This window comes from Montipora capricornis, chromosome 6 (genome assembly GCF_036669925.1).
Source record: "Montipora capricornis isolate CH-2021 chromosome 6, ASM3666992v2, whole genome shotgun sequence".
In the NCBI taxonomy this organism is placed as follows: domain Eukaryota; kingdom Metazoa; phylum Cnidaria; class Anthozoa; order Scleractinia; family Acroporidae; genus Montipora; species Montipora capricornis.
In genome coordinates, this window is record NC_090888.1 from 15086831 (window position 1) to 15104754 (window position 17924).

Consider the following 17924-nt stretch of genomic DNA (forward strand, 5'->3'; position numbering starts at 1 on the left):
TTTTAACTTTTAGCCTTGTACATAGAATATATTTTATTAAGCGAACATTATACATGTAGTATGTTACGTTTTTAGCTTGCAGGAAGCACTATAAAAAGCAAATCTTGTTAATTTAATAAGCCAGTGCTCAGAAGAAAAACCACTTGTTCCCAGTTGTTAAGAAACTGCCTTTCCTTGAGCCATTCTCGTCATTCTATACTTCCTTCATTTACTGAGTCGCATTTTTGTGCGCCATACAATTAATGTGTCAGGTAATTTCTTTTGTCTATGTGTGTTAGGGACACAGAATTAGCCCTGGCTCAAGGTTCATCAGCCCAATGCATCAGCGTTACCACCACACGTAACTATGGGGTCATTCTTCTCGCAGCACTTTCAAGAACATGGCTCTAACAAAGTTCAAGTCACCATTTTGGCTTCGGAGTGGGGATCCAGTAAAGGCGGACTTTCCACAATCAACAGAGAGTTGGCCATACAGCTGGCCAAATTCCCAGAAGTCCAAATCACATACTTTTTACCGAAATGCTCTGAGCAGGATAGGACAGCAGCTCTCAGCCATGGCATAAAGATTCTTGAGGCAAAACGACTGCCAGGGTATGAAGAGCTGGAGAAGCTCAGCTTTCCCCCAACACATTTGGAGATTGATGTAATTGTTGGTCATGGAGTGAAACTTGGTCGCCAAGCACACGTTATTCGCAACTCTCGCAAATGCAAGTGGATACAAATGATACACACTGACCCAGAGGAACTAGGCATGTTCAAATCTTACGAGAATCCAATCTCAAAGGGCGAGGAAAAACACGATGTTGAAGTAGAACTGTGCGAGATGGCTAATTTCGTTGTAGCAATCGGGCCCAAGCTGGCAGAGGCCTTTCGCAAATATCTCCGCTGTTGTCAAGATGTTTTTGACTTAACTCCCGGTATTTTTGATGAATTTGTTAATGTTCAGCAAGCTCCTGATGACGAAAAACACTGTAGTGTCTTGGTGTTTGGTCGGGGAGACGCTGAAGACTTCACGTTAAAAGGATTTGATATTGCAGCAAAAGCTGTTGCGACATTACCTGAAACTAGTCTAATGTTTGTTGGAGCAGCCGATGGAAAACACGAGGATATTGCAAAACGGTTGCTTGAGTTTGGTATTCCCGAAAACCGCCTTAGGGTGAGAGGGTATGTCAAAACCCGAGAGGATTTGAAGCGATTATTCCATGAGGTGGATCTTGTACTCATGCCCTCTCGTACAGAAGGGTTTGGTTTGACAGGTCTGGAGGCTTTGTCAGCTGGGCTACCTGTGATCGTCAGCAAAAACTCCGGATTTGGAGAAGCTCTGAGTGATGTCCCATTTGGTTCTTCATTTGTTATTGACTCTGAGGATCCCAATACGTGGACAGCAGCTCTCATGCACATCTGGAACAAGAAAAGGCAGACAAGGCTTTATGAGGCTAAGGTTTTGCGTGACTCCTATGGAACAAAATATGGCTGGTCTGAGCAGTGCGAAGATCTTGTCAAAAAGATGATCAACTCAGTTAATGGTATGAATTAGCAATGTATTTTAAACTCTTTATATAAAAATCGTTTCAAATCTAAATCTAGAACTTTGGTTAACCATCTTTCGATCGTGTAGACATTAACCGCGAATGGCAGCTTTATTAACTCAAAAATTGATGGAAAAGGCAGTTAAAAAGTAATTCACTAAGACAGAACCCTTATAACGCTGAGTAGAAAACCGGCTAAATACAGTTGAAGTCAGTATCATATCTTGATGGTCAGCTCGAACTGAAAGTGTAACATTACTTTATTTTCTTTTTTTAATCTGTGAGCGATTCATGGGTTGTGCTCCTTAATCTATTTCAACAGATGCTTCCTGCGAGCTTCAGATGTCATCAGAAGCACAAGGCAAATTAAAGAGGAAATCCCGTGAGGACCAAAAAGGTAAAATCGTCAGGACTCTGGCGTGAAAGACAATTATTTTAAAATGCCCATTTACTCACGTGAAAAGGTGCCTTGGTTTCTTTGACTGGAAAAAAGATGATACGTTGTGTTCGCGTAGAAAGTTTCTAGACATCAACGTCTCAGCGCTTCCTTATTTGGCCTTTGTGACGTCATATGCCTGTATATACGCCCAGTACAGTTGAAGACAGTGATAACCACTGATGGATATGAGGACCACCATGAGCATTCCCTGAGTTTAAATTATGATAACCTTTCCAATATCCAAAAATATAATTATCGACCTTAGTATATCTCTTTCGATTATTTCTAGTGAGTATCTGAATCTTTCCTATGATCTTCTGTTTTTAAGGCCTTGGACAAAACTCGTCGGGAAATGTGACACACTACCATAAAATGGTCATTCCCTCATTTGTCTGTGTGATAAAAGATTAACTTCTCTATACGTTTCCCCCTCCCCCTAATTTGCTGATAAGAGTTGTTGAGCCAGAACTAATGAGATTATGATTCAAATAAACTCGTATTGTGTATGCCATTTATCATTTATGCGAATGCCAACTTACTGTAAAGTCATGTATAGTTTGTTGAATGTGATTTTTACAGATGTTTCTGCCAAGGAACAAACTCGGATCCTATTTACAAGTGAAAGCTTTCCATCTTCTGCTGTGGCCTCTCATCGAGCAGAAGGTATTATCACTTACTGCAATTTGACCATGTTGGATTCAAATTCACCCTGTTTTTTTCTTAACTCTGAGCGACTCACGTATTGTTCGCCTTCATTTATTTCGACAGATGCTTCCTGCGAGCCTCAGATGCCATCACAAGCACAAGGCAAATTAAAGCGGAAATCCGGTAAGGAATAATGAGGACTTTTACAAGTTCAAATCGGCTGTTGGAAGGACAATTCTGGTAAAGTGCCTGTTTACTCACGTGAAGAAGGTGCCTTGGTTTCTTTAACTGAGCAAAAGATACTACTTTATGTTTCCGTTAAAAGAAAAAGAGTTCGATTCCCGGGGGATTAATTTCTAGACATTACCGTGACTGCGCTTTCTTTATTTGGCCCTTCTGACGTCATATGCCTGTACGCTCTGTACACTTGAAGACACTGATCATAACTACTGATGGATGTGGGGGCCACCATGAGAATTCCCTGAATTCAAATTATGATAACCTTTCCAATGTCAAAAACATAATTATCGATCTAAGTAGCACTTTGTATTATTTTTTTGTAAATAATTGCAATTGTAATTTGCTTACTCACGGAACACCTTAAGAGCGCTCAGGAGCTCGTTCAACATGTGTCCGTGCATTCCGGATCAAACTGGAATTTGGCAGTGTTGGTTTTTCTGGAGAGGGGAAAACCGGAGAACCCGGAGAAAAACCACTCGGAGCAAGGAGATAACCATCAACAAACTCAACCCGCATATGACGACGGGACCGAGAATCGAACCTCGGCCACATTGGTGGGAGGCGAGTCCTCTCACCCCTGCGCCATGCCTGTGCCACCCCTGCGCCACCCCCATACCACCCCTGTGCCACCACTGCGCCACCACTGCTCGAGTGAGCATCTTAATCTTTTCTGTGACCTTTTGCTATTAAGACAAAAACTGAAGTGAGATAACGATTCAAATGAGCTCGTATCGTGTGTGCCGTTTATGCGAATGCCAACCTTCAGTCATGTATTGTTTGTTATGTGATTTTGACAGATGAACAACGTCAGGTCCTATTTACAAGTGAAAGCTCTCCATCTTCTTCCCTGGCTTTTCATCGAATGAAAGGTATATATGACCTAAAATAAGTGCGATAGAGGCAATTTGACCATGTTGGAAATCGACACGGAGAAAAAAATCATACAATCTTAAAAATCAATATGTCCAAAATATTGCAGTAAAATGTGTTGCGCAAAAATGAGCAATTTTTAGATATGAGCTTTTTTGCTCTGCCCAACGTGGTTTTCAAGTGGATTTGTTACTTTATTATAATTGTCACTGCATTTCAATTTGAATATATTATTATTCCTGTAATATTGTGTTGGTTTTATGTTAACTCGTGCTTGTTTTAGTTCTTACCTCTAAGCACTGTGATATGCAAGCATAACACTTATGCACGCCGGCAGAAAACAAACGTGGATAGGACAACAGGTTCATTTAGAAACTCTGCTTATGTGTGTACCAGAAATGACTTGTAAAGCGGCGATACGTAGGAAAATCAGCCAAGAGGGCTTGCATACCACTGAAACCTCTAAATTAACTCACAGTATCAAATTTAGCTTGTGATAGTCATTTTCTGACCCTCCAGCTTTTCAGCAAATATATTTGCGTCAGTACATTCTCGCAATTTCTTCACGGAAATTGACTCGCACACTTTATTCGTGTGAATAATGAATCTTAATGTCAAGATGGATTAGCTAGGAAATCGGTAAGCCAAGAATAGTCTACCAGAAGGAAGGGATGGATTTTCGCTTTGAAATTGGAAATCGTCTCTCACTCCTGAAAAAACGAAAAGCTAGTAACTCATCTGAGTCAATCAACTTCTAAATTGACCCTATTTTCTTGGTGTTTGTTTGTTTTCGCAGCTAGTTCTTCATGTCAAAGTGATATCAGAGAATCCATAAGACAAATTTACCAAAAGTGTGAAGGGGTGGTTTGCCCAGTTCCTTGGTGTGAAGGGTTCAGCTTCCAACTAGAGAACATTTTCACCAGACTTAAGATAGTCGCAAAAGAAAAGACACGCGGAACGCTGACGAAAGAAATCACCAACATGACAAGTATTTTTACATCACACGAAGATTGCCAACATCCACGGATTGTCCTGATTGAGGGTGAACCCGGCATGGGAAAGACGACCTACTGTCAAAAGCTGGCATATGATTGGGCAACTAAACAAGACTGCGAATGGGACGAGTCTTTCCCAAAAGTAGAGGTGCTCCTGCTCCTCAGATGTTGTGAAATTGATTCTAGCATCTGGGAAGCTATTGACAATCAAATTCTGCCGGAAGAAATTGACCCAGGGTTGAAAGAAACGTTTTTCCGTTTCGTGCGAGAAAACCCTTCTAAAGTCCTGTTAGTGCTCGATGGGTTAGATGAGGCAGACCCTCAAAAATTGGCTGTGTACTTTAGTCTTATTCAAAGAAAGCTGCTCCCTGGTTGTCACATTGTTCTTACTTCTCGTCACGAAGCAGGAAGTAAAGTAAGACCTTACTCTGACACACTGTTGGAGATTGTGGGATTCACGAGCAGTGATGCGAAGTGTTTTATAAGGAAGTATTTTCGACACGCAGAACAAATGGCAGAGAAGCTGATAAATGTACTGTGGCATCCGTATCATGATGATGATTGTGGTGACGACGATGACGATGATGATCAGCATATTGACGGACCTTTAGCAGAACTGACAAAAAACCCTTTAAATACACTTCTGCTCTGTGTGCTTTTCGAAGATTATGGCGGCATTCTACCAAACAACAGAACACAGCTGTACGTAGAGATCGTTCTCTTCGTTTTGAGGCGATACGAAATGAAGAACCACTTACCAAGCAGTGGTAAAGACCTTCTAATAGTTTACAAGAAGGAACTGATGACCCTAGGAAAAATGGCGCAAGAATCTCTTTTTGAAGGAGAACAGCATTTCGAAGACGTCGAAGGGAATTTCACGGAAAGTCTGTTCATTAAATTTGGCTTTCTCTCGATCCAGGCTGGCGGTAGTAAGAGAACACCTTGTTTCCGTTATAGCTTTTTTCACAAGAGTTTTCAAGAATTCTTTTCTGGTCTACATCTTGCGTTTTCCATCCTGGATGGAGCAATTAAACAGAAGTCAGTTCTGACCGACGAAAGATATTTTCATGAACTAAATAAAGTTTTCATGTTCATGAGTGGAATCATAGCATCGCAATCCGAGGAAACGGCAGTGTCGATTGTGAATGGTGTTGCCTCACTTGTAAATGTCAGAGGCCGCAGATCTCCGGATGCCGCGAAATTGTACCTGAAGATGGCTTTAGATACCATAGGAGAATGTAAAACTTGCTCCATAAACCTGTATACTAAATTAGCTTATACCTTTGGCGAAATTCTTGATTTGACGGAAATTCGAGTCGAATCACGTACGAGTATTCCTGCCTTTTCCCAGGCCCTCGCAGTAAACACCTCCCTTACTACTTTGGTTTTGTCTGAAAACTCCATTGGTGATGAGGGTGCTGCTTCACTTTCCCAGGCCCTCGCAGTAAACACCTCCCTTACTACTTTGGATTTGTCTTACAACTCCATTGGTGATGAGGGTGCTGCTTCACTTTCCCAGGCCCTCGCAGTAAACACCTCCCTTACTACTTTGGATTTGTCTGACAACTCCATTGGTAATGCGGGTGCTACTTCACTTTCCCAGGCCCTCGCAGTAAACACCTCCCTTACTACTTTGAATTTTCGTGACAACTCCATTGGTAATGCGGGTGCTACTTCACTTTCCCAGGCCCTCGCAGTAAACACCTCCCTTACTACTTTACGTTTGGTTTGCAACCCCATTGGTGATGAGGGTGCTGCTTCACTTTCCCAGGCCCTCGCAGTAAACACCTCCCTTACTACTTTGAGTTTGTCTTTCAACTCCATTGGTGATGAGGGTGCTACTTCACTTTCCCAGGCCCTCGCAGTAAACACCTCCCTTACTACTTTGCATTTTTCTGGGAACTCCATTGGTGCTGAGAGTGCTACTTCACTTTCCCAGGCCATCGCAGTAAACACCTCCCTTACTACTTTGACTTTGTCTGGCAATTCCTTTGGTGATGAGGGTGCTAATTCACTTTCCCAGGCCCTCTTAGTAAACACCTCCCTTACTACTTTTAAATTGTCTTGCAACTCCATTGGTGTTGCGGGTGCTACTTCACTTTCCCAGGCCCTCGCAGTAAACACCTTCCTTACTACTTTGAATTTGTCTTACAACTCCATAGGTGCTGAGGGTGCTACTTCACTTTCCCAGGGCCTCGCAGTAAATACCTCCCTTACTACTTTGGATTTGTCTGAGAACTCCATTGGTGCTGAGGGTGCTACTTCACTTTCCCAGGCCCTCGCAGTAAACACCTCCCTTACTACTTTGGATTTGTATGGGAACTCCATTGGTGCTGAGGGTGCTACTTCAGTTTCCCAGGCCCTCGCAGTAAACACCTCCCTTACTACTTTGGATTTTTCTTGGAACTCCATTGGTGATGCGGGTGCTACATCACTTTCCCAGGCCCTCGCAGTAAACACCTCCCTTACTACTTTGGATTTGTCTTGGAACTCCATTGGTGCTGAGGGTGCTACTTCACTTTCCCAGGCCCTCGCAGAAAACACCTCCGTTACTACTTTGGATTTGTCTGCGAACCCCATTGCTGATGTGTGTGCTACTTCACTTTCCCGGGCCCTCGCAGTAAACACCTCTCTTACTACTTTGGATTTGTCTGGCAACTTCTTTGGTGCTCCTCACCTTAGTTTTGACTCTCGTATCGAATTTCTGTTATGAAATGTGATTCTGTGATTCTAAAGGTTTCAGTGTTTACATCGACGCCAACAGGATCGTGACCCATGATCCTTAGGGACCTTAAGCAAGGACGACGAGAACGGCTACGAGATGGTTGACTAAAAATATTATGGAATTTAAGATCTACGACGGATAACCTCACTTTAAAATATAACATGGCTCTATCTATCATAAGTCTTTCGCGATTATTTAGTCTCCTTCACGTCCTACAATGTGAGCGTAGTATCCTAAAAATGAATTGGTACGAGCGGTTTCAGAGTTAAAATAGAGAATGAAAGATTCTCTGTTGCATGCTAACGTTGTCGTTAGGGACCTTAAGCAAGGGCGACGACGGATACGAGAACGTTGGTTAAAAATATTATTTCCCGTTACTGTAATAATTTTGCGATTACTCCATGTCTCTCCTCGGCTTGGAAAGTGTGAATACACAATCCAAGAATAAAGTTGATGAGAACGGTGTGGGTGGATGTTCAGAGAGAAAATTGAAAATTCATAGTCATGTGCTCTCGTTCTCTACATGACCTCAAATTTGAACATTTCACGTCGTAGTCAAGACGAGAACGGCAAAGAAATGTATCAAGATGTAAAGCGCACGTGCAGGGCGTGCAAAGCTATTGTTTCTGCTCGCTAAATATGCAAATTTATGGCGTTCTTGTAGCCGTTTGTCGTCAGCTTAAGGTCCATATTAGGGACTTTACGATCTACGACGCGGTCGTCAACTAGAACGCCACGAAACAACGATATCATTGGTTAAAAGGGAAAAGTAATCGTGTTGCACGTGCGGCACGCGTTTTAACACATTTTCGTGCGGTACTCTACACAACAACGACGTGAAATCTCCAAATTTGAGTTTTTGACGACAACGCGAGCGCACAAATGCAAATCTTGTATTCTCTATTTTTACTATGAAACCGCTCGTACCAATTTATTTTTAGGATACTTCGCCCACATTGTACGACGCTTACGAGATGGCCTAACCGCGAGAAACTTACGATAGTGCAAAGTTATATTTTAAGGTGTCGTTTTCGTTGACGTCGCCGTCGTAGATCGTAAAGTCCCTATTATCTTTTAGAGTTCACGGTGTTGTTGTTGAATTTGACGACTATCTCACTTCACCTCCTCACCCCTTGTTCGTTTGTTTAGCATGCATTGAAAGGTTAAAAGTCACTTTCTTGCTAGTGCGTCACGAGAAATGAAGGGCTTACATACATAGAAATACACCCATTTTGTCCCTTGAGATATGTTTCAGTTAAAGTGTTACTCTGATAAAAAAACACAGTCGAGTCTTTTTTCCTTCGGATTTTGAAAGTGTGTTTGCTGAACATTTGACTGGACAAAAGTTTGGATTTTTTGTGATCCGCCATTACTTACGTTCAAAACTGACCGATTGGACATTAGAGGGTTGGATCTAGGGGTAAGTGACTTCATTTACTGACTAGTTAAACGTTTCAGCGCGTAAGTGCAGTTTATCATATATGCAAAACACGAGTTTAAAGTCTGAAAGCACGAAACTCCCCTGCTGCATATCAAGTCAGCCACGTACACACGCACTGTCACTTGCGAGTCTGAGACGTCATTTTCTCCTCGATCCAGCTCTCTCAAGAATTTAAAGTTGGCAATGGCAGACCATTTAAAAGGAAAATGTCAGTTAAAATCTTGAAATCAAGGCTTAAAACTTGGGTCACTTAATATATACTTAGTTTTGAAATCGAAATAAGAAGAAGAATTGATTTTTTGGTCATAGTACGGCTTTAAGACATTTTACATAAAATAGAAAGGAAGATGTGCTACTCAAGATGTCCGCATAGATGATAGACAGCAGGCGCGCAATCCGATGACTTTTTATGACTTCCGTCAGTTGCCTTTTTTAATCTACTTCAATTTCACATAGAACTCAAGCCGGTCAAATGCTAAAAGCGCCAGTTTCGTTTCACCATATTTTTGTCTCTTTTAAAATAGACCAAATGGGCTAACTCATTGTTTAGCCCAATTGAGATCCTTTCAGAATAAAACGTTTTGTTCCAAGTATTTTTATATTATTTAAATGTGAATGCTACATTAACATGTAAATGCATTATAAACCCCGAGAGATTTGAATGGAGACTTTTCCCCTAGTGTAAACATAGTCTAAGAATGTGTCTGTACGTGAATGCTGTTTAGACGTTACTGTAATGATATCAAAGAATGCTGCGGCTTTTCACATTCAGGTTCAGTAATCTGACAAGATTCTTGTAAAATAAATTTGTTAATAACAAATGAATTTTAGTGGCAACTATTTAAGGCAAATGCTAGTTTCAATAGGCCATTTTCCAAATATCAAATATTCAGCTTGATATTGAGGCAGTAAGGACAAAAAAAAAATCGAAACAGTATGGAATGAATGTGAAAATTATTTACATAATTATCATTCAGTTTCCTTTGTCTTTATCCTCTAAAGCTTAATTTTAATATATCGAAAAAGGCCTATTCAGTGCTTTAATTGGTGCATCAATATGTACATTAATGTTGTTAGGTCTGTTAAGCTGCGAAGATTGCTGCAGCTTTTCACATTCAGGTTCAACAAATCTGACAACATCCTTATAAAGTAATTTATCAAGGTGTTCGCTTAAATGGTGTTTTTATTCTGCGTAAGTGATATCTATATATTCCTGCGTTTTCCAGGCGAAACAAACAATCTTTGTGGTATCCTTTTAATGCAATTTTACAAAGGTCTTATCAATGAAGTTTCTTCATTACTTTGCTTTGTGTAAATATAGTGTTTTGTTTACGAATTAAATCAATTTAACAAGAGAGTTTGATAGGTTTATTCTACTTATCGGGAGCAGCGAGTTTAAGAGGGTCCTGATATGCTCTTACCTGAAAATTACCTTAGAAACATCTTTCAACCCGAGTTCAAGGCTCATATTGTCATTTACCGTAAGAAACCAAAACGTTCATCCCCACGGTCAGGTTGTTAGGGTAAGGAGACTTTCTTAAAGACGAAAAAGAAAACGTTTTCTTGTCTTCTGCTATTTCTTTTGTTAACCCTTTTATTCCCAAGATCGAAACGTTCATTCAACTAACTAGTACCATAGCTTTCTTTGTTGAGTAGTCATGAGAATTTGTATAGGTAATCGCATGGGGCCGAGTAAAATTAAGGATTAATATCACGCGTGTTTTCAGAAGTCGCTGAAATTGCCCGAGTCGCGCAGCGACGAGGGCAATTTCAGCAACTTCTGAAAACACAAGTGATATTAATCCTTAATTTTACGAGGACCCATTGCGATTACTTGTTAATAACAAAGAGGGCAAAATTTTCTTAACACTGTTGAGGCACCTCGAAAAACAGACAGCTAAGCGGAAACACTCGTTCGCTCGGAAGCAAAACAACTGACAAACAGACAAGCAAGTCAACTTGTTCTTTGCGTCCAAAACGAGTATAGATGATTGTTATTTACATCCACTCGAGAGGAAAATACGAGTTTCATTCGTGAACAACTGTAACAACGATTAAACCAAATGTTAAGCTTCAATTTATTTTATTCACCTGTGCTGTAGAGGTTTTTACCACCTGCAAATACGCATCCGTAAACATAGCAAACGGTTTGTCCAAAGAAATCCACCAAATTTGAGCTACTTGTTCCTCCCGTCAATGGCAAATTGTTCTGTGACCTTTTTTGTTGAGCTGCAAGATGTCGTGGTAAACTGAAAGCCCTTGACGAAAGGAATCATTTTGTTTTTCAACCACACAATCCCGCTACGCCGGGCGCCATGTAAGTCGATCCAAGTTTTAAGCTTTTCATGAAAAAAATCTTTTGCCCTTCTTCTTGTCACTCGAAAACTCAAATTCCAGATCATCTTTTAAAGCTAGTTCTTAATCTTTATGCCTTTTCGGCGAATGCAGCGCGAATTAAAAGACAAACTTCGACGAAGACGAAGTTGTTTAGCTCAAACAGAAGAAACCAACTGAATGAACAAAGGAGACTAATGTCACGCATGCGCATTATCAATGGCAAATTCAATTTTATTTGCATTGTGATTGGTTGAAAACCTTCGAGACAGTCTTAAAACGCGGGAAGAAGAGATGTCGACGCTGTCGCTAGTTGTAGTTTTTATTGCATTCACTTTCAATGCTATCTACGCGCTTGTGGTACAAATGTTAAGAGAAGATGGACAAAAGCTAAAAAGACCTCGGCAATTCCTTCTACTTGGGAAAGTCCTTTATTTCGGATGAAACGAAACATGCTTAGATCGGCTGTTTTAGAATGATGCGGTGTGCTCAGGCTTGTCAAAGAATTGTGCGAAGTTGGAAAATTTTTGCCTTATTTGCAACGCGTATGGTCATGATTGAATGTGCAAATCACAATATTGAATTATGTTACGTATTAAAGTAACTGGAACCGGCATTAAAATTTTCCGCTGTGGTTTTTTTCACGTGGATACCCGCGCTTGAAGTGAATGCAAAACAAATTTGCCAGGTTGACGGGATTTGCTTATGGCGCGTCAGTGGTAAATGAGCTGGTAATCCGTTCAAAGGATGTCACAGCTTAAAATTTATCAATGAATGGAGTTAAGGTAAGTAACAGAAAAACATGACAGAAGAATTTCGTTTGTTCTCTCTTTGACGCGAATACATCCTATCCAGACGAAAGAGTCATTTTGCAAAATGTCAATCGCTTTACAACTTTTTCTGTTTAAACCGAACTCGGTCATTAAGAGTACAGGACTTTTGTCTCCGACGTTCGTCCACGAAAAGCCGTCAACAGGTGATATTTTGTGAGCCAAAGATAAGGTTTGACTAGAGATATTCCCGGTAAAAGTGGCACAGCGAATACTGAACCCCGACGTTTCGACTTCTTCGTTTACCAAAGGGCTTTTCTTTGTCGACAAAACAGTGCTTGTTTTTTCCACCATCAAGTGTTATTTTCTCTGGACTAAGACATCAAAAGTCTCTGTATTGTTAATGTGTGATTTTCATACCGTCTGGACATTTTTTTTTTCTTTTCTCCTCTTGAAATGTGAACTACAACCGTGTATATTTGACGCGCAACTGAAATTGTCTTACCCCAAATCAGACAATAGCGTCAGTGTTCACGTTACTTTCGGTCAAATCTCAGCAAATATGTCTTCGTCCAGCGATCGCCATTAGTATGGAAAGCACATATTTGTGAAGAATGGAACTGCTTTGAAAGTTTTCCTTCAAAAGTGGCAGGGCGCACGAAAATGCCCTGTGAAAGTAAACCTAATTTCCATCCAAACTTGGCACTTTGTGGTGCGTTGATTCAACTCTGGGTCATATTATTCAGATGCAATGCATTCTTAAATGCAATGTACTGCAAATAAGACTCTTGCTTGTATTGCAATAAATATTAGTCCCAGCTATTAAAAATTATACTTAATTACATAAAAAATGTTTCGTTAGTGTAGTAATATTTACAAATACAAATGCCTGCTTACCACAACTTTGCACTGCACTTTTCGATTTGATAAATTTCTTACTTTAAATTTGAGGGAAACTGTAGTAATTGAAATTTTAAAGATATTTACAAACTGTATGGTAACATTTACATGACAAGTAATTATTGTAAAGTATAATAATTTTGTTCATGATGATTTACATGATAAGTAATTATACATTATATTTGTAAATAATGTATATTTTAAAATTTTCACTCCCTTGTGTGGCTGCCTTGCATGGGTGTGTGTGTCACTATTTGCACCTTTCTGCTTTTGGAATCCCATTTAATAAATAATACAACTATAACAATTCTTTAAACACTGTACAGTGAATTATTTTACCTTTGTCTGCACATTCAAGTTTTATGAGACATGTGACTGTGTGCAAGGAATGGCAGCAAAAATAAACAAAAACCAGGTCAATTAAATTTTTTGACACACAAAACAGCCATAATATTCAGGTATACCTTCTCTTCAATTTCTTCTGCAAGTTTTTTGCAGTTACTATAAGTTGCCATACACCAAGAATGAAGTAAAAAATAAAATTAATGAACACAAAATGGTGTGTGATGTTCCATCATCCTAAATCAATGTATATTAATTACTTAACACTGTTGGAATCAATATTAAATTTTATTGGGACATATTAGTTATTAAATACTGGCTCAATTACTGATACGGTAATATTATTGATGTACTATATTTAATAATTAAATCCCTTTCACCCCTAAACTGGCCAAAACCGGCCATACTTAGTATTTTACTCATCAATAGGGAACCCCCAGGGGTCAATGGGTTAATTAATAGACTAAAAACATTTAAGATCAATGGCTGCACATTTTGTTCATTTTCATCCTGATTTAGATAAATTTACTTTATTCTCTGCAGTGAGATAGTAACTTACCACAAAAGTGAGCAATGAATATGAATGAGCATGAACTGCCCACATCAAAATTAATTAGTAGTTAATATTGTGTCAGAGTTCTATCACAAAGTCTGCTTTGCCTTTAATTGCCCTTTTAATTTTAAACATTGCACAGAAGACAAGACCTGCTTTATGTATTTCCAGACATCCCAATTTTAATTGTACATTTAATGTGGGTGTAATTTTACATCTGCAAATGGTCAAGTGAAATTTTTACCTCCCCAAAGAGAACTCATTCAGAAAATTTCATTTCAGTACAACCTACAAGTCTGATGGCAGTGACCACATCATTCGTCACTATTGTATAGATTTCCTAAGAACATCAAAATCACTTTTGAATAACTCGCTGGTAGCATAAATGATGAAAACAATGAATAATTACTATGGCTAGACTTCATGGAGTTACCATAGATCAAGGAAAGCATTATCCATGAAAATAATAAACTGGAACTTCATTATTGACTCATTTTAGCATATATTATCAAGCATGCCTTCATGATCAGTTGATGTATCTAAGAATAATGTTTTGGTTCCGTTAAATGAAATTTCTTGAAATTTTTAAGGTAGTGTATCTTGAGAGTGTTTGCACATGAGATAAATGCAGTGAACCAGGTTGGCCTCAGACACATACACAAAATAGCGGCTGGCATTAAATTTCTGTCGACGTATCTGTTGAGATAAGATGTTCTTTCAAAGGACTGAGGACATCTCATAACTCTAAACGATCAATGAATTAAAGTGAATGAAGTGACATACTTCCTTCCAGCGCTGCATTCAAGTTGGATAAATCGAAGCCTGCGAGCTCGAGGGATATATTTCGCAACCACGTTAGATAGTACTCCCTTCCCAACAAAGGAATCTGGCCTTTGCTCGGGTCTTTTCGCACTTTGAGCATTTGTTGTTCACTTTAATGGAGACATAAAGCTAAAAATCGAAGCAACTTCAGAGGCGTTGCTTCCCCGAGCAGACTAAAAGGGCTGCTTACAAAAAGCGTAACGAAAGAAAAATTCCCGCCGACTAAAATGCCCCTTGCAGAATCTTTCCCTGTCACGTAAACTATAAATGACCACCTTCAACTGGCAGAAGCTATATAGAACGATCGAAGAAGCACAGGTTGAAATCACCGCTTCGAAAGCCATCTTTGTTTATATTACAGCGCGCGGTTGGAACACTGGATACTACAATTTTTAACAGCCAATCAGACAAAAGTCTCCTTTGTTAACTGAATGTCGAAGACGTACGTTCAGCCAATCAGGAGCGAGAATTTTTGGCGCTCGACCAATCGTGAGCGAGTAATTTTGCCCTCTTCTCAAGCAAAATTAAGAAAAAATACCCTCTTCATTGACCAATCAGCATTCAGTAATTTTGCCCTCTTTGTTATTAGGTGTTAAATCACATCTCTTAAGCTGATAATTCTCTTCTTTGTCAATACCTGTTTGACAGAGATTTTATTGAGATTATGAGGAGAGATTACGTGCTGATTACTGCGGGGAGTCAAAGACTGAGCCCTTACCCCACTATCTACCCCTTAGTCTCCAAGTATCTTTATTATATCTGAAATGAATGCATATTTGAAGTACGGTTAAAGACGAAAGAGAGAACTGATCCTCACAATTATCTGTACAATTTAAGCAATTGTCTCTTATAGTAGTCACCCTTACCCCACTATCTACCCCTTAGTCTCCAAGTATCTTTATCGTATCTAAAATGAATGAATATTTGAAGTGCGGGTTAAAGACAAAAGAGAGAAGTGATCATCGCGCTTATCTGGACAATTTAAGAAATTGTCTCCTTATAGAAATCTAAATCTAAAAAAAGCCAGGTGGCTTTCAGGTGGCTTCAGTAATTAGTTGGTAGAGCACTGTGGGTCATGGGTTCGGATCCCGTTGGAGCCACCTGAATTTTCCATGTGTCAAAAAGAGACAGTTGCTTAAATTGTCCAGGTATCTGCGACGACCACTTGTCTTTTGTTTATCGCATCGCTTGGTAAATGGAAATAGTTTGCATGGTGGCTTTGAAAATTCCCTCTCAAGAACATCTCCCTCACGTGCTCACTTGGAAAAGCTAATCTGTTACATGGTCCTTAGATCAGGAAAAAGATCACCCGTAGTTTCATGCCCGAAGTCCTCTTCCTTTTTAAGATATAGTGATTTAGTAGTACCCGGAATACGCTCGAAAAGCTTCGGGACTCGAGTTTCGGCAAACGAGTCCCTGCATGTTAATTGCGGGGAAACAAAAGCTCCGTGGATCGGTTCGCTACAAGACTCGAACTCGAATCATACATTTTTCTTTAACAATCTGTTATTATGAGCAAGAAAAGTAGTGTACGCCTTACGCGTTTTATTCTAGAGCGACAAACGTCAGTGCAATCAATGTTCTTGGGACAAAAAGAAGAATCCTGCCAAGCTCGTCGGTCGGAGGAATCACATGATCTTCTGGTTAAAAATTGTTTCCTTTTAGCGTCACATTTTTCGTTTTAGTTCTCGCTAGATAGCTTTGGTTCTTGGTAAGAAAAACAAATTCTGCTGAAAATTGACGTTTTCTTAGACAATGACCTAAATCTTCCTTTATAGAGCAGCTATCTTCATAAGAGAGCATAAAGATCATACCGGTCACACGGTAAATAAAATAGTAAAATAAAAGTTCGGCTACGCTCAGTGATTGGTGGACGAAAATGTCTTGCCAACTTGTTGACTAATCAGAAGCTCACGTGCGTTTTGCCGCTTCTCCTTAGCGCCGGCCTCACTTACCTGCGTCGCGTTGTGATTGGTTTCATTGCTCGTCTGTGTTCTGGGTACTTAACCACCTAAATATCTTCAATTTGCGTTGCACGGCACTTTGAAAAACGTTCCATGTTTCTTGACGCACTTGTTTTGCATCGTTTTTGGGAAAAGACACGGTCTTCTATGATATTCTATCGAATGAACCCTGTTTTCTCTCAGTTGTTTTAAATGCTCCTCGTTGACTGAGTCTGAGAAACTATCATCAATCTTTCTGTAATCATCACTTTGATTAGTTTTATTTGTATCGCTAATATTTTAAGTCTAACGCGAGCAAATTGTTATACCAGTGCATAACACATTTTACCATTTCTCCCAGGAACCTCGTCTTTAGGGAGCCACAAAAGTTAACTTAAATGGTATAACCATTTGAGCCACTGACGAGTTGTTGAAAGACACGGGTTTGTGTGTGAGTCAACGTCACCGGATTGGCCTTTCTTTTTGTAAGAATTTCTTTATAGAAAAACAGTTTTGATATAAAGACGCATATTTTTGTTTTCTGTATAAATAAAGAACTAAAGAGAACAACAAAAATCTTTCGAGGTTTACCTCCACAGAGGAGGTCAAGTCGAATTCCATGTCTCTGAAATTCGCCAATCTTTTAACCGTCATTTTGAAAACAGTTTGAGTCGGATAGTCTCAGAAATTTTCTATATGAATTATACGAACCATCATGAATCATGTTCGAGAGACTGAGTTCGGTATCTCGGTATCTCGGTCGGTATACTCGAGTGCGGATTTTTAACACAAAAGACTACACCCTGGAAAAAGCCAAAGTGTGTGGTTTTCTTATGTCTGACTTGGCCACAGACCATATGCGGAAAGCGAGTGTGGGGGGCCAGGAATGGTCCATTAAAGTCAGTGATAGGTTACGTTTTACACTGCTTGTCTTAGCTACTAAAAGACGACTTAACTGGCTGACCCTCGCGGGAACTATGAGGGGACGTTCATTCACAGATACCAAAGGTGATTCCTTTCTGGTACCACGGACAGTCTGGCCCCAAAAGCAGTCTTCATGCAAGAAACGATGATAACATAACAGAAAATAAAAGCAAGCACATAAAGGCAAATGATTAAAATGATGAATTTCTAATCTTTGGCCATTTTCTATAACAGCTGTAACGGAACTTGAGAAACGATGACGTCAAATGGAAATAGGCCAAAATCTGCTTATTGAGCCCTTTGACTTCCAGGATTGATCAATATGTAAATTCTCCTCTCAATTTCAATACACTGTCAGGTAAACAAGTACTGAGAATGAAGATTATTGTCAGCTCAAGTGTACCATCCTGATATAACACCAAATTCGAATTCTCATGACCTGCCAACGTAGA

At 39.7% G+C, this 17924-nt stretch overlaps 1 protein-coding gene across 1 annotated transcript; it reads left to right on the forward strand.

Moving 5' to 3' along the window:
• The first annotated feature begins 284 nt into the window (after positions 1 to 284).
• Positions 285 to 9122, forward strand: LOC138053268 (protein NLRC3-like). Its single transcript, XM_068899924.1, has 6 exons — positions 285 to 1526; positions 1852 to 1926; positions 2548 to 2631; positions 2737 to 2796; positions 3651 to 3722; positions 4520 to 9122. Exons 1-6 carry the CDS (start codon positions 347 to 349, stop codon positions 7429 to 7431), a joined length of 4383 nt encoding a protein of 1460 aa, XP_068756025.1. The 5' UTR covers positions 285 to 346; the 3' UTR covers positions 7432 to 9122.
• The last annotated feature ends 8802 nt before the right edge of the window (positions 9123 to 17924 follow it).

Coding starts and splice junctions, on each gene's coding strand:
- LOC138053268 (XM_068899924.1), top strand. CDS start 347: ATGGGGTCATTCTTCTCGCAGCACTTTCAAGAACATGGCTCTAACAAA. Junction 1,527..1,851: donor GATGATCAACTCAGTTAATG/GTATGAATTAGC, acceptor CTATTTCAACAG/ATGCTTCCTGCGAGCTTCAG. Junction 3,723..4,519: donor GGCTTTTCATCGAATGAAAG/GTATATATGACC, acceptor TTGTTTTCGCAG/CTAGTTCTTCATGTCAAAGT.